This window comes from Gadus macrocephalus, chromosome 23 (assembly GCF_031168955.1).
Source record: "Gadus macrocephalus chromosome 23, ASM3116895v1".
Lineage (NCBI taxonomy): Eukaryota > Metazoa > Chordata > Actinopteri > Gadiformes > Gadidae > Gadus > Gadus macrocephalus.
In genome coordinates, this window is record NC_082404.1 from 17,258,255 (window position 1) to 17,286,030 (window position 27,776).

General features: G+C 50.5%; 1 protein-coding gene across 5 annotated transcripts; it reads right to left on the minus strand.

The window, feature by feature from the left end:
- Nucleotides 1–81: 81 nt before the first annotated feature.
- On the minus strand, nucleotides 82–27,472 carry LOC132452247 (disco-interacting protein 2 homolog C-like). Of its 5 annotated transcripts, none has more exons than XM_060044739.1 (13): nucleotides 27,009–27,472; nucleotides 14,284–14,355; nucleotides 12,467–12,571; nucleotides 10,927–11,052; nucleotides 7,969–8,304; nucleotides 6,726–6,848; nucleotides 5,932–6,078; nucleotides 5,348–5,467; nucleotides 3,528–3,725; nucleotides 2,470–2,561; nucleotides 1,964–2,074; nucleotides 851–975; nucleotides 82–437 (listed from the first exon to the last, which is right to left on the minus strand). In XM_060044739.1, exons 1-12 carry the CDS (start codon nucleotides 27,085–27,087, stop codon nucleotides 883–885), a joined length of 1,602 nt encoding a protein of 533 aa, XP_059900722.1. In that variant the 5' UTR covers nucleotides 27,088–27,472; the 3' UTR covers nucleotides 82–437; nucleotides 851–882. The 5 variants fall into 5 exon arrangements, with proteins under 5 accessions (XP_059900722.1, XP_059900721.1, XP_059900724.1 ...); XM_060044738.1 differs by having other exon boundaries at nucleotides 5,932–6,057; nucleotides 7,969–8,325; XM_060044740.1 differs by having other exon boundaries at nucleotides 83–437; nucleotides 5,932–6,015; nucleotides 7,969–8,325.
- Nucleotides 27,473–27,776: the final 304 nt, after the last annotated feature.

Consider the following 27,776-nt stretch of genomic DNA (forward strand, 5'->3'; position numbering starts at 1 on the left):
AGAGAGAGAGAGAGAGAGAGTAAATTACTAAATTACTAGAGAGAGTAAATTAGAGTACTAAATTAACTCGCGAGTCCGAGTTAAATAATGGGATGCAATAAAAATGTATTCAACATTTGTATTTTAAATATAAAAATGTATCAAATATAAATGTGTGTACGATATATTCCTAATAAACAGCCAACAACTGACTGTCTTCTGTTTTTTCTAAATCCCTATTTTCAAAAAATAGTGCTTTAGAAGAAACCTTTATTTTGGAAAGCAGCAACAGAAGAGGTGTCACACCTTGGCCTGGCAGGGGATTGAACCCACAACCTTTGGCCGTTACCTCTATGTACGCCGTGTCGTTGTTGGCGTCCTTGATGTGGGGGAACCAGTCCCTGGGGGGTCGGACAGGTGCTTGGACTCTGTGACGAACCACAGCAACTTGGGCCAACCTGGAGGGAGGGAGGGGAGGGGGGAGGGGAGGGAGGGGGGGAAGAGAGAGAGAGAGAGAGAAGAGGAGAGAGGAGAGAGAGAGAGAGAGAGAGAAAACTTTGTGTCATTTAAAGGTCATGCCAATAAAGTTTTATTGAATTGAATTGAGACAGAGAAAGAGATAGAGAGAAGGATAGCCATAGAGTGACACATTTCCAGTCATTGCCGCATAATCATAAAAAAAGTCAACAAAAGGTTTTACATAAAAACTAAATAAACACCATGTACCGAACCAAAATGTGCCTATAAATAACTCAGACTCCATCACTGCTACTGAGGGAGTTTGACTCACGTCCTCCGCCTCTCTCTCTGGTCCTTCTGTCCCGAGGAAGAGGCAGCGGTATTGATCTGAGAGTCTGGTTTGGCCACTGACCTTTGAACTGCGGGATCTCCCCCGTGGCACTCTTAGGGCAGCCCCTTGTGACACGCATCGCTGGTCAGCGCCACGGTAACGCCACAGCTGCCCAATAGGAAGCCGATCTGCTGGCTGCCCGCATCCTATTGGACGACAGAAGAGAGAGCAGGGGGGGGGTGAGACCCAGCCAATGGCACCTTAGTTGAGAGACAAAACCCTGCAGTGTTGAAATTGATGTTCGTAACGAATGTTAGACTTTCAAATGACTCTATTCACACAAACAAAACATACAGCCCTCTCTATGGTCCTCTAGATATCAGTGAGAAGATGCTTGCTTGCTCTCTCTCTCTCTTTTCTCTCTCCGTCCCTCTCTCCCTCCCTCCCTCCCTCCCCATCATTGGCAGACTCAGTCATAACACAGACCACGCCAAAATCACTAGCAGTTCATTCACACATCATAATGAGTGCTTTTCTTACACCCTTAACCTACTTTGCATCATAGTACACCCGTCTCCTCTGCTCTTGGTTGATATATGAACTGATTTGGGGTCAAACATGGGGGCTCCCGCTGGGTTGTTGTTCAAACAGTTCTCGTTGTTCTAGTTTCAACCCTGTTTCTCTCCTCGTTGTTTGCCGTGTGGCTAATGAGGTGAATGTGTGAGCACTCTGGGGCACCAGAGTTTCCGACATGGTGCTAACAAGCTAGCTCGCTAACACAACGCTAAACAGAGCCGCTCCTCTCGCTAGAACAACCAGGTGTTATTAACGCTCAACGTGTTCTCTATGCGAGGTTAGCGCTTCTATGTTGATGTTTACATTTATAATCACATTCAGGGTGTTTAGCAGACGCTTTTATCCAAAGCGGTGGATGTTCATACACGCATTCACACGCGCCCTCGGGTTACAAGTCAATCGCTCGCCTCCTGAGCGAAGCCGACCCCGATATTGAATCATTGCCCCACAAAAGGCTCGGAGACCTTGTGACCAACCCAACAGGCTTAGGGCTCTTCTCCAGGGAGGGCTCCAGGTGGAATCTTGGTCATTGAGGTTTGAACCCAGAACCCTTTGGGTGCGGGGTTCGACACTCCTCCGCCACAAGGCGTTAGGCTGAGAGGAGGTCTGCTGCCGTACCTTGCGGGTGAGGGGCACCTCGATGGGCACAGGGACCACCTCGGCCAGGAGACACCCGTAGAAGGCCACCATGAAGGCAACCGGGTCGTTGTTGGGGAACACCAGCGCCACCTGGTGGAGTGGAGGAACACGGGGATATAATGGTGATGCATTATTGATATAATTATACATAATTATAATAAACCGGTTTAATCAACCAGTTTATTATAACGCAGATGAGCTTTTTGGAGGCAAATCATTAAGTATAAAAATAAATAATAATCAAGCCTTAATATTTATACAGACCATACTATGTAAATAATACATGAATACAAATATTATATCATGTAATAGAACATCTGCTAACGTAATCAAGAATTAAAAACGCATCTTCCATGCATGTTTGGATATGTAGATCTCCGGCGAGTCACAACATTGCCACATTTCATCGCTCTTTAAATTTAGAATCGTGAGCTGGGAGCAGAGCCAATGAGAATTCAGGCTGAGCGTGTTGCCGTGTGACTCACTCTGTCGCCGGGCCGGACCATCGGCTCCTGCTTGCTGCCCAGTTTGTGCAGGATGTTGTAAGCCAGCTTAATGCTGCGGGACCACAGCTTCCCTGCAGGGATCAAGACACAGGATATGAGGTCATCGGTGTGTGTGTGTGTGTGTGTGTGTGTGTGTGTGTGTGTGTGTGTGTGTGTGTGTGTGTGTGTCTGTGTGTGTGTCCTTTTATATAAGCTGCTAAATTAAAATAAATGTTAGACTTGGTATTAAGCGTCAGAGTGTTGCTTAATTCAGAATGTCCTCAAAATATCGTAATGTACTTAATTGTGTGTGTGTGTGTGTGTGTGTGTGTGTGTGTGTGTGTGTGTGTGTGTGTGTGTGTGTGTGTGTGTGTGTGTGTGTGTGTGTGTGTGTGTGTGTGCTGAAGTAGTATGCGATGCATCACATTTTTCACAGAATTAATATCTAACATAAACAGCATTAATCAAAATAATAAGGCTATCTCTACGACATCTGCTGGCCAGGAACGCTACCGCTAGCCAGGTGGTGAATAGCACTAGCCAGGTATGCTACCACTAGCCAAGTACGTTACCACTAGCCAGGAATGTTACCGCTAGCCAGGTGATGGCTAGCACCAGTAGGTATGAGTCTCACTAGCCAAGTATGCTACTATTAGCCATGTAAACTATCACTAGCCAAGTATGCTACCACTAGCCATGTAAGCTTACACTAGCCATGTAAGCTTACACTAGCCAGGTATGCTACCACTAGCCAGGTGTGCTACCACTAGCCATATATGCAAACACTAGCCAGGTATGCTACCACTAGCCATGTAAACTATCACTAGCCAAGTATGCTACCACTAGCCATGTAAGCTACCACTTGCCAGGTATGCTACCACTAGCCATGTAAGCTAACGCTAGCCAGGTATGCTACCACTAGCCATGTAAGCTAACGCTAGCCAGGTATGCTACCACTAGCCAGGTGTGCTACCACTAGCCAAGAATGCTAGCACTAGCCAGGTGTGCTACCACTAGCCAGAATGCTAACAGCGGCCAGGTGAGGGGCGTGTCCTCACCATAGGTGAGCACGTAGAGGGGCTTCCCGGCCGTGTCCAGGCTGGTGAGGCAGGGGGCCTTGGGGGAGATGGTCCCCCAGCGCTGGAGGGCCGCCTCCAGGGAGGGGGGCCAGTTGGTGACCACGCCCAGCGCCTCGCCCCGCACCGGCATCATCTCCGCGCCCTCGGGGCGGGGCATCTTGGGGTCGGGCTGCTGGACTGGAGGCACAGGTGGAGCAAACACAAAGGTTAGCCTCCTTTGAGGAGCTCAACTCACACACACACACAACGGTACGATACCGCCTCACATTCACCCATCCATGCACACGTTCACACAGCGACGGCGCTGTCGACCGCGCAGGGCGACAGCCAGCTCGTCGGGGGGGGCAGTCAGGGTGAGGCGTCTCGCTCAGGGACACCTCGACACTCTAGACTAGCAACCCTCTGGTTCCCAGCCAAGCCGCTCTACCTCCTGAGCCCAATGCCGCCCGACTCTCTTGAACGCAACTCTTCAGGCGAAACCAATCTGTTTCATGAACCGATGTCGCAGCATCACGCTTATTTTGTTTAAATATCACGTATCAACCCTCGCACTAACGCAAATATAACCATAATCAAAAAACAACAAGAAATGTTGCCGTTTGTACAGAGTTGAAGAAGTGCATTCCAACTCGAGAACAGATCTAAGACGCGACCCGTTTGGCTCCAGAGGAAAAAATAAACCCCATCGACTCTGATCTGATCTAATTGAGATGCAGTGAAAACACTAAAACACGAAGAGAGAGCAGATCAGCATCGCCGGTCGGCAGGGAACGTTTTTAACGAGCGGTTTCGTCAGCGGTGAGCGAGGCGGTTCGGTCTCCCGTTGACCGACAGAGCGGCTCGCTGACCGCTCCCTGAGCGTTGAGCCGCCGCAGTGGTTTCCTCACACTTATTTCTCACACCAGCGTGAAGAACACATGGGCGGCCATTTGGAAAAAAAAAAACCGACCGCTCGCGCTGAACATCGGCGAGCCCAGCGAGCCTCGGCGTGGAGTGATTCAGATGAGCCGTCACGGAGAGGTGGAGAACAGAGAGGAGCAGGAAGTACGAGCAGAAGGAGAGACAGATGGACGGCGGGAAGGAGGGAGAGATGGAGGGGGAGAAGAGGCTAGCGGAAGGACAGACGGACAGACAAAGGAACAGACAAGAGCGAGGGGATCGATGGGATAAAGATAGATTCATACGACGTGAATCACAGGCGAGGGTAGAGACGGAGACAGACACATCAGGGGTACAGACACACAGACTGAGAGATATAAACAAAAAGAGAGACAGATACAGACACACCAGGGGTAGAGAGACACAGACAGAGATATAGACAGAGAGATGGATGCAGAAAGAGAGACACACATATCAGGGGGACAGACACACAGAGAGAGAGATATAGAGACGGAAAGAGAGACAGAAATGTCAGGGGTACAGACACACAGACAGCAGGATGAATGGAGACATGGAGACAGACACCCTCAATTGTTTTCTCACCTTCTCTAATTGTATCTATTTATTTTGCAATATCCTTTTTTAAACTTCACGGGCATACGTGTGAGGGAGTGAGTGAGAGACAAAGAGAGAGAGACACAGAGAGAGAGAGAGAGAGAGAGAGAGAGAGAGAGAGAGAGAGAGAGAGAGAGAGAGACAGAGAGAGAGAGAGAGAGAGAGAGACAGAGAGACAGAGAGACAGAGAGAGAGAGAGAGAGAGAGAGAGAGAGACAGAGAGACAGAGAGAGAGAGAGAGAGAGACAGAGAGAGAGAGAGAGAGACAGAGAGAGAGAGAGAGAGAGAGAGAGAGAGTGCTCTACCTTCTAGGAGTTCATCGAAGTCGTCCACAAAGAACTCCCTTAGCGGGGGTCTGCGCGGCTGCTTCAGGGTGTTCACCAGCTGCTGGATCTTAGCCGACACACGGCTGCTGACCGGCACACCTGCACGCACACACACACACACACACACACACAGACACACACACACACACACAGACACACACACACACACAGACACACACACGCATGCATGCACATACACACACCCATGCACAGGACAACGTATACACACATACCCGTGAACACACACACATGCACACACGCACACACAAATAAAAACAAACATGCACACAAACACAGTCACACACACACACATGCAGACACGCACAGATGCACGCACGCACACACAAACATGCACACGGAAAATGCTCACACACACACATAAACACACACACCAACACACATAAACAAACACACACACATACACACACACAGGCAGACACACACACAGAAACAGACACAGAGACAAATGAACAATGGACATGGGTTAGACAACTTTGTGGGGCACTCACACAACCATGAGGGCCCGGGGGGCCGTCGGTCTCCATGCCGAACGAAGCGCTTACCGTCGCCGGTCTCCATGCGCTCAGCGTTGCCGTACTTCTGAGTGTTGCGGGCGATGGTTCCCATGTTGGCCATGTGGTGGCGCTCTGTGTGGGAGTGAGAGGAGTGAGAGGGGTAACGAGTCACACCTGGAGGGCGGGAGTGCTTCTCTGGAAGAGGGGGGGTGGAGAGGAGGCGCGCGGGGGGGGGGGGGGACAGACAGACGGCCGAGAGGGGGAGGAGTGGGGGAGACACAAGAGAGAGACTGTTTAGCATCGGCGGGATGAGTGATATGAACGGGGAACTGGTCGATTGGTCCGCTCGTTAAGGGGACGGCCTAATTTGTTAATTGGTTAAGTGGGTTGAGGGTTAAGTGGGTTGATGTGTTAAGAAATGATTGGGATCACTTGGTTAGTCCGTCTAATTGTTAATTGGTTAATTGGCCCGCTTGCTAACGGGTTTGTCTTCATTGTTAATTGGTTAAGTGGGTTAATGTGTTCAGACATGATTTGGTTCACTTAGTTAGTTGGCCTAATTGTTAATTGGTTAATTGGCTAATTAGTACATCTGTTTTTTGGGTTATTAAACTATAACACTTGAAGCAAGTCAATACTTGAGACTTATGAACAATATTCCTATTGGCTGCTGGTGTTGGCAGACAGGTGTGTGTGTGTGTGTGTGTGTGTGTGTGTGTGTGTGTGTGTGTGTGTGTGTGTGTGTGTGTGTGTGTGTGTGTGTGTGTGTGTGTGTGTGTGTGTGTGTGTGTGTGTGTGTGTGTGTGGTGAGGGCGGCCGGGCGTGCGTTTGTTTCGACCTACCGTCTGACTCCAGAGGGGGGGGCCACAGCATGTCGGAGCCGAACTCACAGGAGCGTCTCAGGGAGCCCCCGTTCTCCGCGACGCTCAGAGCCCCCTTCCTCTTCAGAGAGAGGTGGCCGATACCTGGACACACACACACACACACACACACACACACACACACACACACACAGAGACACACACACACACGTACACACACACACACACACACACACACACACACACACACAGAGACACACACACACACACACACGTACACACACACACACACACACACACACAGAGACACACACACACACACACGTACACACACACAGAGACACACACACACACACACACGTACACACACACACACACACACACACACACACACACACACAGAGACAAACACACACACAGAGACACACACACACACACAGAGACACACACAGGCACACACACATAGAGACACACACATTTAGACAAAGACACACACACACACAAACACACACACACACACACGCAGGCACATACACTCACACACACACACACACACACACACACACACACACACACACACACAGAGACACACACACACACACACACACACACATACAGACAAAGACAAACACACACACACACACACAAAGACACACACACACAGAGAGACAAACACATACAGACAAAGACACACACACAAAAAAAGACAAAGAGGCACACACAGACACACACATGCACATTAATTATCTTATCAGCAATTTTGCTGAAGACGTTAAAGTACATTCTCAGGATATTATAAATGGATAAAGTTAATAAAAAAATATCTAAGGCCAATTTTGAATATTGAATAAGAGATAAAACAGGAAAAACGTCAATCTATTATTACATTTCTTTCATCTACACAGATGATCAGTATCATTCAATATGCATCAAAACTGTCTTCCTTCATTCTCTGACACACCAGACACACACACACACACACACACACAACCACACACACACACGCATACACACACACACGCACACACACACACACACACACACACACACACACACACACACAAGCGCACACACACACACAAGCGCACACACACACACACACACGCACACACAACCACAACCACACACAAAATCACCCAGAACCAAACACACACACACACACACACACACACACACACACACACACACACACACACACACACACACACACACACACACACACACACACACACACACACACACACACACACACACACCCTCTTACCGTGGTGGGACTGGGACAGGTGGCTCTGCTGGTGCAGCGACTGGCTCAGGTGGGCGTGGGAGAGGTGGGGGTGCGACAGGTGGGGGTGCGACAGGTGCGGGTGCGACAGGTGCGGGTGGGAGATGTGGGCGTGCGCCAGCGAGTCGGCCAGCCGCCCGGCGTTGCCGCTGCCCCCGCTCTGCGTGGACGAGGAGGAGGAGGAGGTGGAGCCCAGGTGGGCGGGGCCTAGCTGGGCGGGGCGCGTCAGCCAGTGCTCCATCCCGTGCATGTCGTCCCCGGGTCCCCCCTCCTCCTCCTCCTCCCCCTCCTCCTCCCCCTCGGAGCCCGACGAGGAGTCTGAGCACAGGGGGGACAGTCCTAGTGAGGGTCAGTGGGGGTCAGTGGGGGGTCGGCGAGGCACGGCAACACAGCAGCAGTGAGAGCATCAGAGACGATCATGAACGAACCACGATAAACGAACACAACAGCATTAACGAACCACGATAAACTAACAGCAGCAGTGAGAGCATCAGAGACGATCATGGACGAACCACGATAAACGAACACAACAGCATGAACGAACCACGATAAACGAACACAACAGCATTAACGAACCACGATAAACTAACAACAGCAGTGAGAGCATCAGAGACGATCATGGACGAACCACGATAAACGAACACAACAGCATTAACGAACCACGATAAACTAACAGCAGCAGTGAGAGCATCAGAGACGATCATGGACGAACCACGATAAACGAACACAACAGCATGAACGAACCACGATAAACGAACACAACAGCATTAACGAACCACGATAAACTAACAGCAGCAGTGAGAGCATCAGAGACGATCATGGACGAACCACGCTAAACGAACACAACTACAGTGGGATTAGAGACAATCATGAACGAACCACGCTAAACGAACACAACTACAGTGAGATTAGAGATAAATATGAACGAACCACGATAAACTAACACAACAGCATGAACGAAGAACCACGATAAACTAACACACAACTACAGTGGGATTAGAGATAAACATGAACGGACCACGATAAACTATCACAACTACAGTGTGAGCATTAGAGACAATCATTAACGAACCACGATAAACTAACATAAGTACAGTGTGAGCTTTAGAGACAATCATTAACAAAACACGATAAACTACTACAGAACTACAGTGTGAGCATGATCAGAGATATTCATTGACGAAACACACAACTACAGTGTGATTAGAGATATTTGTTAAAGAAACACGACAATTCAACGCATCTACAGTTCCAAACATTGCGGTGTGAGCTAGATTAGAGATATTCATAAAAAAAAAAATCACAATGCAATATTTAGCTGTACGTGAATAATAATCTATCAACAATGATTAAACAGTAGTTTATATTATTCAACGCAATTCAACAACCATTGCAATAAGTGAAGTGGATTTATAATTAAATCATTACAGGGTAATTGCCCCCTTCATTAGACAAACGTTAATAAAACAGAAACAAGCTTCTGTACATATTCAAAGATCATCAATCATTAATTCGCTCAACACATACCGATATATAGTTGTAGAACCACTAGGTAAACACCACACCATAACTAAACATGATATATATAAGATAAAGGTTTATTGCTAGTATATATGATATCAGTATAGTATATACTAGCCGGTACCTCTAGTAAAACCTCAGCAGGTCAGCAGTGCAGGCTACAACGCCCACTAGAAATCCCCCGTCGTACTCCAGCAGCTCTCACTCTATATTTATAGCCAGGGCCTACAGCGGAGCTACTCGGACAAGCGTCCTGCTATCATTATCCAATCAGATTGGATTCCTGCGGAAAAGATCTTGGCTCGAAAAACCAGAGGCCGAGAAAAAACCCGGCGTGGTACGAAAGCCGACCTAATTAGGGCCGAGTCGATGGATCGATGCGATCCGTCCGGCCCCGCCCGCAGGTGCTGCACTGCTCTCAGGCCGTCTGCGGTCATGCCTTGGCAGAGTATTGAGCTGCTTCTGGGGGGGACAGGAAGAGCGAAGCCCGCTGATCACTGCTGAGATTTAAGAGGTAACCCTGATGGGGGGTAAACAACCTCCAATCGAAACCCAATCCTCGTTGAGCGTGAGTGCGTGCGTGTGTGTGCGTGTGTCCATATGTGTGCATCTATCCGTGTGTTTGTGTGTTAATGCAAGCACATGGGCATGTATTTGATTATTATCCATTTGTCTATGTGGGTGTGTATGTGTGTGTCAACCTTTGTTTGTCTGTGTGTGTGTCTGCGTGTGTGTTTGTGTGTGTATGTTTGTTCATTTCTGTGTTTGCGTGCCTTTGTCTGTGTGTGTGTGTGTGTTTGTCTGTGTGTGCCTGTGTGTGTGTGTGTGCATTTGTGCGTTTCTGCATCTGTGCATGTGTACGTGTCTCTTTATCAGCGTGTGTGTGTCTCTAAATGTCCCCTTCCCTGTGCTGAGCAGAGCAGCCTCTCCGGTCTCAGATCACCGCAGGGTCACAGAGTAGTGTCGGAGTGTATTTATAGGCTCCCTTGCCGGCCGTAGCCCGATCTGCACTGTCTGCTGCCTCCTAATGTCAGTCGTAAAGAAGAGTCTGCCCTCTTTAACGACCGCGTTCAGACCGATTGGTAATGCGCTCTTGACTGGAGCATCTGTCTGTGCGTATGCGTTTGCACTTGTGTGTGTGCGTGGGTGTGTGTCTTGTCTGTGTCTATATAAGTGTTTGTGTCTATATGTGTTTCTGTGTTTCTGTGTGTGTATATTTGTGTGCGTGTGTCTGTGTCTATTTGTGTGTGTGTGTCTATTTGTGTGTGTCTGTCGGTCTGTCTGTGTGTGTGAGTGTGAGTGTGTCTGTGGGTGGGAGTGTCATCAGTGTGTCTATTTGTCTGTGTGTCTGTGTCTCAATTTGTGTGTGGGTGTGTGTGTATTTGTGTGTGCGCGTGTGTTTGTGTGTGTGTATCTCACCTGGGGGTGTGTAGGCATCCATAGACGTCTGAACTACTAGCGAGCGGCGTTTGGATGGCATCGGCACGGCAACTTTCCTCTCTACGTGGCGTGCCAACACGGCCTGGACCGCCTCCGTGTGGACGTCTGGGGGGGGGGAGAGAGAGAGAGAGAAAGCGAGAGAGCAGGGATAAAGAAAAGGGGGAGAGAGAAAGCAAGAGAGAGTTCCAGAGGGAAAGAGACTGGTTTTAGTATTGTTTCTTGTTCTCCATCTGCAGGGATGATGCATATATAATAAGTACATGTGCAGGTTTGGGATATCATCAATGTCTTTCAATATTCCAAACCCATGATTTCCATTTGGAGGGAAGAAGAAAGACTAAAGTTGGAGGAGCCTTAAAGCAGGGGTGTAACCAGATGAACTTTTCCTTTGGTCATTTCCCATGATGCATCGCTTTCCCCAACATTTGACCCAGTTCTGAACCCTTGGGTAAACTTGACCACCTCTGACCTTATACCTCAACTGAACCATCTCTAACCCTAGCACCTGAAGCTAAAAAACGTTGTTCATACATTTAAAGGTCCAGTATGTCGGATTTAGTGCCATCTAATGGTAAGGTTATGGATTTGAATTTCTAAATATCCTGGTTCTTTGTACATTCAAACCAATCAGTGTACTAAGAATTATGTCATCATGTATGAGTAAATATGGCAAGCTAATGCTAGCCTGCCATTGAAAATTGAAGCTCTGCTTGTTTTTTGCATGAGGGGGACCCTCCTAGATGCTGGCTAGGGACTGGATTCGGTTGATTTGACTGGTCGAATCCCATTTTGGTTTAAAACCATATTGTGGGTATCGCCGTACCTACCCTGCTATATAAACAAGGCGAGCGACCACAACACTGACTGATTACAACAATGTCACACCTTGAAACATCACCGCGACACTCATCATTTCTCACCCGTTGCCAAGTAGCGCAGCGCTATCGTTCATCCAGACTCTCTCCCGGTGAGACGTACTCCCTGATGTTTGTGTTTTGATGTTGGGCTGCCAGATTCCAACTCCGGGCGTCAAGTTAGCGCGAGCCCCCCCCCGTATCTCACATCCTCAGAGGTGTTTCCCGTCGCTGATCGTAGCAGACCGATTGCAAGCATTCACCAGTTGCAATCGTTGCGACTTTTTTTGCGAGCTTTGAGCGGCAAACATTCCAGACGTGGAACTCTTTGTGGTTCTAGGATCTCCTCTGGTTGGGTAGTCCGTATACCACCGTAACCACGGTGTGTCTGGTGCAATGCTGGGTTCCATAATAACTCAAGAGGTCGGAAATTCCGCCTTCCAACGAGGAAACATCTAATAAAACGGCAGGTCGACCCTGAGTTCCAAGACGCAAACTCGGGTACGATTTCTCAACCGCCAGATCAGGCCTCTCGAAGCCTATAGTCAACTAATCACTGAATTGAATACCGAATTGAAAGTTCGTACAAATTTAAAACATATTTTAGTGTGCATTCAAAACCTTAAGCATAGAGATGATGATCACGGTGTCACCAGCGTCGGTACCTGATCGGTAACGCTCATCTCTGGCCCCTGACGTCCGTCGCCGATGGAAACGGGCAGCGGAGGGGGGTCCGAGGGGGGTCCGGTGGGACATGGGGCCCTCCATCCCTACAGAGAGAGCACGCACACACACGCACATGCACGCACACACGCACAAGCACGCACACAAAACCCAGACGCACACCACACCAGATATACACACACACACAGACACACAAATATATGCATATAGGCACACGTATGCATAAAAAACAAAGACAAACACCATACCAGAAATACACACACACACACACACACACACACACACACACACACACACACACACACACACACACACACACACACACACACACACACAGACAGGAACATACATAAGCACAGATGCGGTAGACACAGATAATATAGACACATCGAAAAGGTCAAACTCAGGCATGGAAATGGAGATGATTTCATTTTGGCAGATCAAAAATGAGTTCCAGTGAATGGCGATGTGTGATTGGTTCAGCTAGCTGTCCCTCTAGTCATGCTCAGAGGAAAGGTAGGCGGGACAGTCAGTGTGCGACAGACAGGAGAAGAACAGGCTCAGGCTGAGGTCTGGTGGGACGGCTCCGAACCCAGCACCCAACATGGAGCTCCAGAGAGCACAGGCAGGGGAGAGAGACATAGACACCGAAGGAGAGAGAGAGAGGGAAAGGGGAGTGAGACATAGACACCGAAGGAGAGAGAGAGAAGGAAAGGGTAGAGAGACGTAAACCGAAGGAGAGAGAGAGAGAGAAAGGGGAGAGAGACATAGACACCGAAGGAGAGAGAGAAGGAAAGGGTAGAGAGACAGAGACATCGAAGGAGAGAGAGAAGGAAAGGGTAGAGAGACATAGACACCGAAGGAGAGAGAGAGAAGGAAAGGGGAGAGAGACATAGACACAGAAGGAGAGAGAGAGAGAGAGAAAGGGGAGAGAGACATAGACACAGAAGGAGAGAGAGAGAGAGAGAGAGAGAGAAAGGGGAGAGAGACATAGACACCGAAGGAGAGAGAGAAGGAAAGGGTAGAGAGACATAGATACAGAAGGAGAGAGAGAGAGACTGAGGGTAGAGAGAGAGAGAAAGACGGATGGTAGAGTGACACAGACACAGAAGAAGAGAGAGAGAGGAAAGGGTAGAGAGACAGAGACACAGAAGGAGAGAGAGAAGGAAAGGGTAGAGAGACAGAGACACAGAAGGAGAGAGAGAGAGAGACAGAGTGAGAAGGTAGAGAGACATAGACACGGAAGGAGAGAGAAAGACAGATTGTAGAGTGACAGAGACACAGAAGGAGAAAGAGAGAGAGAGATGGAGGTTAGGGAGACATAGACACAGAAGGAGAGAGGGAGATGGAGGGTAGAGAGACAGAGACACAGAAGGAGAGAGAGAGAGACAGAGTGAGAAGGTAGAGAGACAGAGACACAGAAGGAGAGAGAGAGAGACAGAGAGAGAGGGTAGCGCGACAGAGACACAGTAAGAGAGAGAGTGACCGAGAGAGACTTGGAGGGAGAGGAGTGAGAGACAAACAGAGAAAGAGATCCAGAGAAACAGAGACTTGGAGAGAGAGAGTAGGAAACGGTAGAGTGACAGAAAACGAGAGAGAGAGAAAAAAGGAAAACAAAGACTTGTGACAGAACACCGCGGGTCCGACCAACTCCAGCTCATAGCGTACGGAGAGACGCACCACCCTCCACTGCTCCACCCGCGAGCAAGCTGGCCCCGCAAGGGCCATGGGGGAGGAGCTAAGTAGACAGGTGGGAGGGGGCGGAGCAGGGGGGTGTGGTCAGAGGTTGCTAGGTTACCTCCAGCATGCGGAACAAACGCCCTGATCAGTTTGGACCTCTTCTTCTCATAACCCTTCTGAGTGATGTCCCCTGCAAGAGAGAGAGGGGAGAGAGGGTGAGACAGGGCGAGAGAGGGTGAGAGGGGGAGAGAGGGTGAGAGAGGGCAAGAGAGGGCGAGAGAGGGCGAGAGAGGGCGAGAGAGGGTGAGAGAGGAGGAGAGAGGGTGAGAGAAGGTGAAAGAGGGTGATAGAGGGTGATAGAGGGGGAGAGAGAGTGAGAGAGGGAGAGAGAGTGAGAGAGGGGGAGAGAGGGGGAGAGAGTGTAAGAGAGGGGGAGAGAGGTTGTGAAAGAGAGAGTGGGTGTGTCTGTGTGGGCGTATCTGTGTGTCTTTGACAGAGACAAGAGAAAGAGTATGAAAGAGAGACAGAGAGCAGGAGAGAGAGGGTGTGGGTGTGTCTGTGTGGGTGTGCCTCTCTGTCTTTTGGCAGAGACAGACAGAGAGACAGACAGAATGAGAGAGAAAGGAAGAGAGGGCGAGAGAGGCTGTGTTCATTTCAGGGTTTGTCGGAAAGAGAGAGATAGAGTGTCAGCGAGAGAGAGACACTGATTGACTGTGACAGTCAGACAGTCTGACTGACAGACAGAGATAGTGATAGCAACGTAGAGAGAGAGAGAGAGTCAGTGACAGAGCGAGCGAGAGAGAGAGCGAGAGAGAGAGCGACAGAGAGAGAGAGCAGCGTCCGAGAGCTAAACAGCATTGAGATTGACAGCGACGAAGGTAAAGAGAGAGAGCGAGAGAGAGAGTTGATGACATGTTGAATGTCCTATAAAAACACATCATATATTTAGACTCTCCAGTCTACCCGCCCCCCAATCCCTGCTCCCGACCCCAGCACGAGCGTGGGTTGCTCAACGGTGTGGGCCAGCGTGTCTCAGAGAAGACCCGACAGGAAGAGCCGTCCCAGAAGTCCCACTGAGGCATCCATTTGTGACCCAGCCCCGGTCCAACCCCAGCTGCTCTCTCTCTCTCTCTCAGCTGGTCTCTCCATATACCCCCGCTTTAAACACACACTGTGACCTGAAACACAGGCTGTTAGCTCACACAGCTAGCCGTAGCGCTTAGCAGTAGCCGCCGGTGAACGGATTGCATTTATACAGCGCCTTCCCAACCAGTGGCATCTCACAGCGCTTCACAATGCCGACTGACATTCGCCCATTCATGCACACATTCACACACCGACGGCGGGGTCAACCACGCAAGGTGACCGCCAGCTCGTCAGGAGCAGTTAGGGTGGGGTGCCTTGCTAAGGGGCACTTCGACATTCGAAACTAGCAACCTTCCAGTTATCAGCCAACTGGCTCTACCTCCTGAAATACATGCCGCCCCCTTGGATGGATGTATCCAAGATAAGATAAGATTGCACTTTGCTAATTCCCGAAGGGAAATCTATCTTTCCATCTGCTGTAATTCTGATGTCTGATTATTCACAGTTTTAACGATGTGTTGCAAAGAACGCCGTTCATTGTTGACCTTTTACACCTGAATCCAGACAATATGTCTTCCTCTAGAGCAGATACATGTTCAAACACGTTCCCACCAATCACAACACAGCATGACTCCATTCCCCTCCTCCCATAGGGCCTGGCCAAGGCCACATCCAACCAACCAGACGGACAAAATCCTATTTTTTTCAAAATAGTATTATATGCAGATTCGCACCAGTACATATGTGCATAAACTCTGGATGTCATTTCCCGTTGACATTTAAAAAGCAGGGAGGTGTGTATATAACCATGGAAACCACTGATCCTTCCGCCACTACTTATCACAAACACACACACAGCAACACACACGCAGCCATGTACACAAACTCACACACACACACGCAGCCATATACACACAGACATATACACACACACGCAGCCATTAACACACACACACACACAGCCATACACACACACATACACACACACACACAGCCATATACACGTGCACACACACACACACACACACACACACACACACACACACACACACACACACACACACACACACACACACACACACACACACACACACACACACACACACACACACACACACACACACGTGCACACAGACACACACACGTCAATCAAGTCAGCCCCTTGAGGGCTTGCTCTCTCAGCAGGGCTAAACTAGCCTAATATCTCCTGATTTGTCCGTTAGACGTCGTTAAACCACCGCACGTCCGGCCTCAACGAATTATCGATCATCACTTATTTCCATAGAGACGTTGGAGTGACCAGCGGGCAGCAGAGACTGAGGAGAGACCAGCGGGCAGCAGAGACTGAGGAGAGACCAGCAGGCAGCAGAGACTCTGAGGAGAGACCAGCAGGCAGCAGAGACTGAGGAGAGACCAGCGGGCAGCAGAGACTGAGGAGAGACCAGCGGGCAGCAGAGACTGTTGAGAGACCAGCGGGCAGCATAGACTGAGGAGAGACCAGCGGGCAGCAGAGACTGAGGAGAGACCAGCGGGCAGCAGAGACTGAGGAGAGACCGGAGGGGAGCAGAGACTCTGAGGAGAGACCAGCGGGCAGCAAAAACTCTGAGGAGAGACCAGAGGGGAGCAGAGACTCTGAGGCGAGACCAGAGGGGAGCAGAGACTTGGAGGAGAGACCGGAGGAGAGCCAGGAGGAGGAGGAGGAGGGTCAGAGGGTGAAGAATAGGATGATGCCATCATGCTGCTCTGCAAATGATTACCTTTGTTTTGAATGGGGGGTTGTGTGGGGGTGTGTGTGTGTGTGTGTGTGTGTGTGTGTGTGTGTGTGTGTGTGTGTGTGTGTGTGTGTGTGTGTGTGTGTGTGTGTGTGTGTATGTGCTTGGACAGCAGGTATGTGGATGAATGGAGACAGATAGAGGGATAGATGTAATGTATGTCTTGTACAGCGTGAGTGTGAAGAACCACCCGCACATCTGGGCTCCATTAGCCCTCCTGGGCCGCTGGAGTGTGTGAGGATGTGAGAGTGTGTGACTGTGTGTGCATGTGAAAGTGTGTGACTGTGTGTGCATGTGAAAGTGTGTGTGTCTGCATGTATGCGTGTGCGTCGTATTGCAGAAAGTCCTTCCCACTGATGAACTGCAGCATAACCAAACATTTACATTTTTGTTGTCTCTCTTACAAACACACACACACACACACACACGCACACACACGCACACACACACACACACACACACACACACACACACACACACACACACACACACACACACTAAGGGCCCATAGGGAGACGCCATCTTCCACTCTCGGCGCAGCAGAGAAGGGAGGGAGTTGCCTAGCAACCAACCTCCTGAAGAAGGCCCCGGCAGCCATCTTGGATTTCCAGCATCAGATGTGAGATTTGGGCTAATGATGCTCACCAATGTGTGAGTGTCAGAGCCAGATAGAGAGAAGGAGAGAGAGAGAGAGAGAGAGAGAGAGAGAGAGAGAGAGAGAGAGAGAGAGAGATGGAGGGAGCAAGAGAACGAGAGAGGGAACGAGAGAACAAGAGAGCGAGAGAACGAGAGAAGAGAACGAGATAGAGAGAGAGGGAGCAAGTAATTGTGTGTGCTGGTGTGCTGACTTGAGGGTGTGCTGCATACCAGCTTACACTGGCACCCTCATTACTTCCTCCCTCCCCTCCCCCTATCTCCCTCCCTCTCCCTCCCTCCCTCCCTCCCTCCCTCCCCCTCTCTCTCTCCCTCTCTCCCTCTCCCTCTCTCTCTCCTGAGAGAATCAATGGGGGCCGACCGGGGAACGGTGGGGTTCTCTCTGTCTTCCTGGGACCCCCAGTGGGCCCGTGTTCAGCCCCCGGAACCATCACCTGGAGGGGGCCCTGGAGGGGGCCCACGCACACCGACAACAGCTCAGCCAGCCCCCCCCCTCGCCCCGCTCTCTTTCGCTGCTTTCTCTCCTCCCTCCTCTGCTCGAACACTTCCTCATCCGTCATCCCTGTCAAGCCCTCCTCCTCCTCCTCCTCCTCCTCCTCCCCCCTTCTCATCTCACTCTCTCTCCTTCTCGCTCTCCTGTCACATATTCGTCTCTCTCTCGTCCTTCTTTATCTCTCTCTCCTCGCCCTCCCTCTCCTCTTCTCTCTGACTCTCTCATCCTTCTTCCCCCTCCCTCCATCTTTGTCGTCTCCTCCTCTTCTCCCTCCTGTTCTCTCTTGTCTCTCTCATCTCACACTCTCTCGCCTTCTCACTCTCCTCTCAAATAGTACTCTCTCTCCTTCTTTATCTCTGTCTCTCATCTTCTCTCTGACTCTCTCTCATCCTTCTTTCCCCTCTCTCCATCTTTGTCCCCTCCTCCCTCTCTCCTCCTCCCTCCTCCCTTCTCTAGCGGGTGTGACGGCATGGAACGAACCGAGAGCTGTAAAGCAAAATCCCTGATGCCCCCCAAGTACAGTGTGTGTGTGTGTGTGTGTGTGTGTGTGTGTGTGTGTGTGTGTGTGTGTGTGTGTGTGTGTGTGTGTGTGTGTGTGTGTGAGTGAGAGAGAGAGACATGCCCTTGAATTATATATGAACTATCTTTCAGTGCAAATGTACATTAGCGCATGCACACACTTGCATGTAAGTAACACATGAACACACGTGTGTGTATGTATGTGCGCGCACAGCCTTACAAACACACACTCGCACGACATACTAAGTGTACCCCCAGGGAAGATACCCAGTTTACTCCGATTTCTCATTAGGAACGAATGCATAATGCATGTGGTATGTGAGCACTGTATTTATTACTGTATGTAGTACTGCATGTACTATGTGAGTACTGTATGTAGTAAGTAGAATGTGGGTACTATATGTAGTATGTGCATGTAGCATGTATGCGTGTGCGTGCATGCGTGACTGTAAGCACCTGTGTATCTAAGTGCATGCGAGTGTATTTATTTATTTATAATCACTTGATCTATTTCTCTGGTGGCGTTTTCTGTTGTTTTAGATTCCCTCCTGATTTCTCCAACCACAACCGGTTTTCAATATGGTCCTCCTCATTTAATGTCATAGTCTCTCTCTCTCTCGCTCTCTTTCATCTTTAGATCATAAACATCTACCCTGAAAGCCACCATGGCAACCAAATCTACCTCCAGCAGTACAATGAAGACAACACACACTAACCCAGGGACACACACAGACACACACTAACCCAGACACACACACACTAACCAAGGCACACACACACTAAGGGCCACACTGTACGGGGGGGCGATGCGTCATGCTTTGGGACCCTGAGCGGTCTGGCTAGCATGAAGACTAGTCTGGACTCTGGCATATCCATTGGCTCTGTGCGCGCACACACACACACACACACACACACACACACACACACACTCACAATCGTGCGCACCCCCACAAACACACACACACACACACACACACACACACACAAGCACTCATGAAAAATACAGTTACTTATACACACACATTTGCAGGGCTATCCAAGTCCTTTTTATGTGTAAGTATGGGGTTCGGTAGATCTGGAAACCTGGAACAGACTCCAGATTCCCTCACTGAAGTCGCCACTCAAGTTGCCATTTTATTTACTGGCAGAATGAAGTCGTTTTTCATTCTGAACCAGATGTACCGTTTGGATAAGGACTACATTTCCCAGAGGCCCTGCTGATTTCAGTTTCCTTTGACGACAAACAAATCAAATTACATATTGAACCGACTTAGTGGAGGTCTGTAAAGCGGTTGGATGCTTTCTGATTGGCCCATCGGCGTGCCAATCTGTCCGCTGGTTCACTAGATGCGTAAAGACTCTGGTGGTTAAAAGGTGATTAACTCCCAGTTTGGCCTTGAACGCATGCAAGCAGATCTGGCCTGAGAGCTCTGCACTTCAGGGCTTTTAGCTCATCTAATAAAGGCGGCCATCTTTAGGGCCCAACCGACACCAGATCTCCTTTCTGAGGAGAGGTACATAATGGCTCCCTGCTGGACTCCTACACTACGGTACCGACTGACACCCGAGCACTGCAATAAAAACAGAGGACACATAAACGTAGAGACGTACATTAGCGCTGAGATGGTTAGAGGAAATGTGGATTCATCGTTTAGGTTGATAAGCAAGTAAAACCGTTCAGGTTGTAGCATAGGTAATGCTAATATTTTGATGCTTTGGGTTCTGTTGATGCATTTGGGTTCGTTGAATTTTGGCCATAAGTTATGTCCTGTACAATAACCAAAACAATAAAACCGAAGGCATAAATATACATAGCAGGACTTTATAGTGCATTTTAATGAGTAACAATAAACATGAATCCATGTGACTCAGATGTAACTGCTATTTCTAAACACACTGCCAACTATGTCCTTCATTGACCACACACACGCACACACACACACACACACACACACACACACACACACACACACACACACACACACACACACACACACACACACACACACACACACACACACACAGATGACAAACAAACTCATTGTTACAGTACTTTTAATTGAGGTCACACTAACACATACGCCCACAAACCAACCCATGCACACACACGCACAAATGCACACACACAAAAAGGCCATACTGACACATGTCTATCAGATTGTCAAGACCCATGCCAGACTCACCCACTGTGTCCTCAAAGCGACACACACACACACACACACACACACACACACACACACACACACACACACACACACACACACACACACACACACACACACACACACACACACACACACACACACACACACACACACACACACACAAACTGCTCGGTTGGTTTAGCTTCTCCGGCAATAGAGACAACCGCCCCGGCCCGACCCACGTCACCGTGATCCTGCGTCCGCTACCGGGCCTCCATAGCTCAAACCCCGGCGTACACAAACTGCCGTTCTGCTTTCCAACTGTCATTCATTTTCTTTCATTGCTCAGGCGGTCGACTCTCTCTGCTGCCACGGCAACCTACTGGAACCGGTCGCGACCGGCTGAGAAAAAGAACAAGTTCCCCCTTCGTTGATATTTGTACGACGTAAAAAAAAGCACATCACTTCCTGTGGGCTGTGATGTCACTTCCTGTTAGCGTACCACTACTAGTAGCTTATCAACTGTTGAAATGTTTAAAGGGTCTGGGGAATAATACAAGAATAACAGCAACGTTGAGGTGAACATCACGTCGAATGCGTCGTTGCGTACAGGTTCCCCCTCCCCCTCGTCTTGGTGGGCTTGGCAGCGCCGCCGCCGCGCGCTAAACGCTGACCTGTTTTCTAGACTCTTCTTTCAGCCCGTCGTAAACCTTTCCGCCGCCAGCGGCCTCCGCTCTGATTAACGCTCGCCGCACTGCCCGGTGCGGGGCGGGACTGGGCCGCCATGTGATGTCACGGGTCTTCAGACTCGTGTGTGATGTCACAGCCCCCCCACCCCACCACCATCCCGCCCCCCTAGAGAGGCAAGGATGCCATCTCATGCACGGGTCAAGCAGATTTTATGGAACAAGGTGGATACTTAATGAGGAATTGGATAGTATTTACAGCAGTTTGGTTTCTTATTTATCTGTGTTTTATGCGATATCTTCTTCCCCCTCCTAATTACTGTTTGTATTTTTTAGTTTGACTGATTCTCGTCTTATTTGTTTCTTGTGTGCAACACAAAAGGACCATGCTGGAAACAAGTATTTTACTTTTGCATGTCATCCTTTGGATTGCAGTTTTAGCATCTTGATCCAGAAATAAATCAGATCAAAATCAAATAGTGGGCGGAGCCTACACTGGAGCACAGATATAACCATGAATCAAAAGTACAACGTTGTACGCTACATAGAAATACTGAGATGCTAGTTAGCAAAGGTTAACTCGTCCTCATGCAGCTCCATTGAATATTAGCTTATTAGCCATAAGCCATCCATCACTTACAGTATAGGGTGTATATGTTGTGGCTCGCTTGACCTGACATTTGGTGTAGCGCTGAGGCCGGTGCCAAATGTCGATTGCCTCCCTGCTTGGTGGAGAGAGCCCTGCTGGCTCTCCACCAAGTACCCATCAGACGCAACGTGGTTTATCCGTCCTTCACAAACTGCCAACACAGAGCTTCTCAAAGCGGCCGACTAGTCGAGCAACAAATCAGACCTCCTCAAAGTGATTGATTCCTTACATTCCCATCGTTCTTGGTTCCTTTAAAGTCTAGGTGAACCCTGTTTCCGCTCTTTCAAACACGATGAAAGTAAAACGGCTCGGAGTTTTAAAACGGAGGTTGAGGCGTCGTCTCCATGATTACCACCCACGTCAACTTTGTGATCATGTTTTTAAGCTAGTATTCATCGTTGGGTGTGAGTGATGTTGCATATGAAATGCGTCACACATCATGGTGTTATACTTTACTTGTCAGAGAAGTTTAATTCTCTTTTGGAGGCAGCCGTCAACATATTCTGCTGCCGATCGGAGCTTTAGACATCCCCAAGCTGTGGCGTTAGCCTAGCCTTGTGTCGCTAGCCTTAGCTCGCCGCGCTTGCCTAGCCTCCTTGTGTTAGCCCAGCCTCTTGCTGTTAGCCTTGTGGCGTGAGCCTAGCCTCGTGGCGTGAGCCTCTTGGTCAAACAGAGACTGTGACTTGAGGTCGGAGCAGAGTGGACATTCACAGGGTGGTTGGAGGCGACTGATAAAAACCAGATCTTAGACTATTCATTATGCTGTTATTTACAGTGACAAAGTGGCATAGATGACCATGTTGAAGCCTAAGATACAGGACGTAATAAGACATCTAAAACAGAAACATGATTATGGGTTCACTAGCACTCTGAAGATCTCTTGCATACGTATGATATCACTCATTGACATCCCTCATCTTCCTCCTTGGGCCGTCACAGCAGGATGTGATTACCGTTCCAACACATCTCCTGTCCTATACAGACGTCCCAGCAGGCCACGTTACACAATCCATCTCTGGACCGGGGCGCTGATGTCAGGGGGTCATCATGCCTGACGTTACATCGCAACCCCTACTTGTGAAGTCACAAAAGGCAACCTTCGACGTTAGAAAGAATCGCCGTCAGGACTTCTGATGTCACGGGGGGCTATGTTAGATCGACACATCTGTTACTTAGATCGACACATCTGTGGTCCGTGTTGTGATGGCACAGAGGCCGTTTGACGCTACATCCCTCCGGCCCTACGCGTGATGTCAGAGGGGGCTATGTGTTAAGATTTTACCACACAACTCCCAATTCTAGGTGTGATGTCACAGGGGTCACATGACTGATGTCAGGCAAAGTGTCACCGTTCCCTCATGATGACAATCCCTGTGTCCTGACTCCCAGTGGTCACTGGAGACCCCAGGACACTCACCACTGGAGGAGGGAGCTAGACCCGGTGTCTGTACTCACCACTGGAGGAGGGGGCTAGACCCGGTGTCTGTACTGACCACTGGAGGAGGGAGCTAGACCCGGTGTCTGTACTCACCACTGGAGGAGGGAGCTAGACCCGGTGTCTGTACTGACCACTGGAGGAGGGAGCTAGACCCGGTGTCTGTACTCACCACTAGAGTAGGGGGCTAACCCCGGTGTCTGTACTCACCACTAGAGTAGGGGGCTAACCCCGGTGTCTCTACTCATCACTAGAGTAGGGGGCTAACCCCGGTGTCTCTACTCACCACTAGAGTAGGGGGCTAACCCCGGTGTCTCTACTCACCACTAGAGTAGGGGGCTAACCCCGGTGTCTCTACTCATCACTAGAGTAGGGGGCTAACCCCGGTGTCTCTACTCACCACTAGAGTAGGGGGCTAACCCCGGTGTCTCTACTCATCACTAGAGTAGGGGGCTAACCCCGGTGTCTCTACTCACCACTAGAGTAGGGGGCTAACCCCGGTGTCTCTACTCATCACTAGAGTAGGGGGCTAACCCCGGTGTCTCTACTCATCACTAGAGTAGGGGGCTAACCCCGGTGTCTCCACTCATCACTAGAGTAGGAGGCTAACCCCGGTGTCTCTACTCATCACTAGAGTAGGGGGCTAACCCCGGTGTCTCTACTCATCACTAGAGTAGGGGGCTAACCCCGGTGTCTCTACTCATCACTAGAGTAGGGGGCTAACCCCGGTGTCTCCACTCATCACTAGAGTAGGGGGCTAACCCCGGTGTCTCTACTCATCACTAGAGTAGGAGGCTAACCCCGGTGTCTCTACTCATCACTAGAGTAGGGGGCTAACCCCGGTGTCTCTACTCATCACTAGAGTAGGGGGCTAACCCCGGTGTCTCTACTCATCACTAGAGTAGGGGGCTAACCCCGGTGTCTCTACTCATCACTAGAGTAGGGGCTAACCCCGGTGTCTCTACTCATCACTAGAGTAGGGGGCTAACCCCGGTGTCTCTACTCATCACTAGAGTAGGGGGCTAACCCCGGTGTCTCTACTCATCACTAGAGTAGGGGGCTAACCCCGGTGTCTCTACTCATCACTAGAGTAGGGGGCTAACCCCGGTGTCTCTACTCATCACTAGAGTAGGGGGCTAACCCCGGTGTCTCTACTCATCACTAGAGTAGGAGGCTAACCCCGGTGTCTCTACTCATCACTAGAGTAGGGGGCTAACCCCGGTGTCTCTACTCATCACTAGAGTAGGGGGCTAACCCCGGTGTCTCTACTCATCACTAGAGTAGGGGGCTAACCCCGGTGTCTCTACTCATCACTAGAGTAGGGGGCTAACCCCGGTGTCTCTACTCATCACTAGAGTAGGGGGCTAACCCCGGTGTCTCTACTCATCACTAGAGTAGGGGGCTAACCCCGGTGTCTCTACTCATCACTAGAGTAGGGGGCTAACCCCGGTGTCTCTACTCATCACTAGAGTAGGGGGCTAACCCCGGTGTCTCTACTCATCACTAGAGTAGGGGGCTAACCCCGGTGTCTCTACTCATCACTAGAGTAGGGGGCTAACCCCGGTGTCTCTACTCATCACTAGAGTAGGAGGCTAACCCCGGTGTCTCTACTCATCACTAGAGTAGGGGGCTAACCCCGGTGTCTCTACTCATCACTAGAGTAGGAGGCTAACCCCGGTGTCTCTACTCATCACTAGAGTAGGGGGCTAACCCCGGTGTCTCTACTCATCACTAGAGTAGGAGGCTAACCCCGGTGTCTCTACTCATCACTAGAGTAGGGGGCTAACCCCGGTGTCTCTACTCATCACTAGAGTAGGGGGCTAACCCCGGTGTCTGTTCCAATATGGCCCCCTCATCGTCCCCCAGTCTCTGATTGGACGGTCTCCTCATCAAACACCTCGTCACTGGGACAGCCGGTGTGGGGTGAGCGTACTGGGCATACTGGTCATACTGGCGGCCGTGCGTCACCCAGTGGGTGCTGCACCCTGGTAGTGGCCGAGGGCTACTCATAACCTCACACACACACACACACACACACACACACACACACACACACACACACACACACACACACACACACACACACACACACACACACACACACACACACACACACACACTGTAAAGTCCTTTGGGTAGCACTATATATATGATGCAATTTATCGTCATTATTATTATTACATGATGGCAACCTGCATCACATATTCTCCATAACTAAGGAGACACACTGTCTATGATCACTGCCTGCATTTTCACAATACTTTATCACGAGTCGCATATCTTGTCTTGTGAATGGCAATCTGTTTTCATTGAGAAAAATACGATTCCTCAATCTCCCAAACACACACACGAGTTTCAAAGCGGCACTCGGCCAGAATATACAATATCTAGGTTCCTGCACAATGCAGGCCCTGCGAGCCGTACATGAATAAAACATGCCCTCCCAATTACATAATGCAGACCTCTCCTATAGGAATCTCAGAGTGTCTCTGTAAATAAAATCTGCGTTGTGTTCATGTTGAAGTCATACGACGTGTACCGGGGGTTACACGTCGTATACTTTGACTGTAGAGAAACATTCGGATGCATTTAGTGAGGAAGAGGAGGAAGAGGAGGAGGAGATGAGGGGGGGAGAAAGGGGAATCGAGTGCATCTCGCGGATCCCAATTCACAGGCCAAAAACACACCGAGCCCGAAGCCCGGAGACACGGCACGCGCAGTGCTGCCGAGCTCACGAGCTCACGGGCACATTAGACACGGCCAAGACTGCTCGCTGACTAGGTCACGCGCGGCGTTGCATCGCAATGCTATGATGACAGCGGCGGTCCGCGGGACCGTGCAGGACCCCCCATCCCCCTCCTCGCTCACAGGGGCGCCACGACGCTGGCCGGCAGCGCCCCGTCTCGCGCCTCGTCTCAAGGTCAAAGCACGGCTCTTTCTCGGATCGCGAGCCGAGGTAACCGGGCGCGTACGGACGCCACCGCAACGCAGACAAAAGAGAGGCGGATAAATCCCACCACCGTGGCTTCCCGCTCTCCCTCCTTCATCCTTTCCCGGTTAAAAGAGTTGGACTGGCAAGGCCGGTCCCTGGCTGACAAACATCTGGATGGGAGGAGCAGGAGGAGGAGGAGGGGGGAGGAGGAGGAGGGAAGAGGAGGGAAGGGGAGGGGAGGGAAGGGAAGGGGAGGGGAGGGGAGGGGAGGGGGGCGTTCAGTGGAGGGAGAGGAGGAAGAGTAAGGGGGCCGCAGGAATGAGCCATTAGATTCCGTTAGTGGTCTACGCTCCCGATGCGAATGATGGTGATGGTGATGGTGATGGTGGAGGTGGTGTTGATGAGATAACGAGAGATAAGGGGAGATAACGGGGAGCAGCGCTCGTGTTCCGAAATGGATGAAAAGGTCTTACCCTCTGACAGCTCGAGCTCGAGCTCCGCCAGCCGGGCTCGCACCTCCAGCGGCACCGGCGACGCCTCGCGATCCGCCATTCGGTCCTCCCGTGGAAGAAAACACCTCCCGGTTTATCGTGCTGCTGCTGCTACCACCGCTACGCCGCTCCTCCTCCGCGCGACAGGGAGAGCTTTTCCGGCGGCCCCTCCTCGGCCGAGGCGCGTGCGAGGCGAACGAAGCGAACAAAGAGAAAATAAATCGGTATCTCCGGTTCAACGGCGGCCCGCCATGGCCCCGCGTAGCTCAGCACCCGTGGAAGAACCGCGAAGACCCCGCGTGACTCGGTCGGTACGCCTCGAGACCGTCGTTGCGGCGGCGGTGGTGATGATGATGATGATGATGATGATCAGACCCCAGCCAGCAGCTCCGTGTGTTTGCAGCTCTTGCTGCTGCTGCTGCTGATGTCACGTGACGCACCGCCGAGGCGGGGGAGACTAGGAGGGAGGGAGGGAGGGAGGAGGAGGGGTGAGGGGTGTGAAGGGGGGCAGTTTTAATCCCCACCGAGTGGGGGCGCCCCTCCACTAGGGAGAGTGGGGGAGATGGCCCGCTCGAGCCGTGGCATCTGGCGACAGCCGCACCTTTACGGTGGGTCACCGCACCCTACGGTGCACGCGCGGTGCGTCAACCGGCCGCCCTACGCTGCGGTCCTGGAAGCCGGTCCTCTCCGCCGCGGTGGTGGTCGAGGCTAAGTCGGTTTAATTGTCTGATGTATGCACGCTGGCTCGCC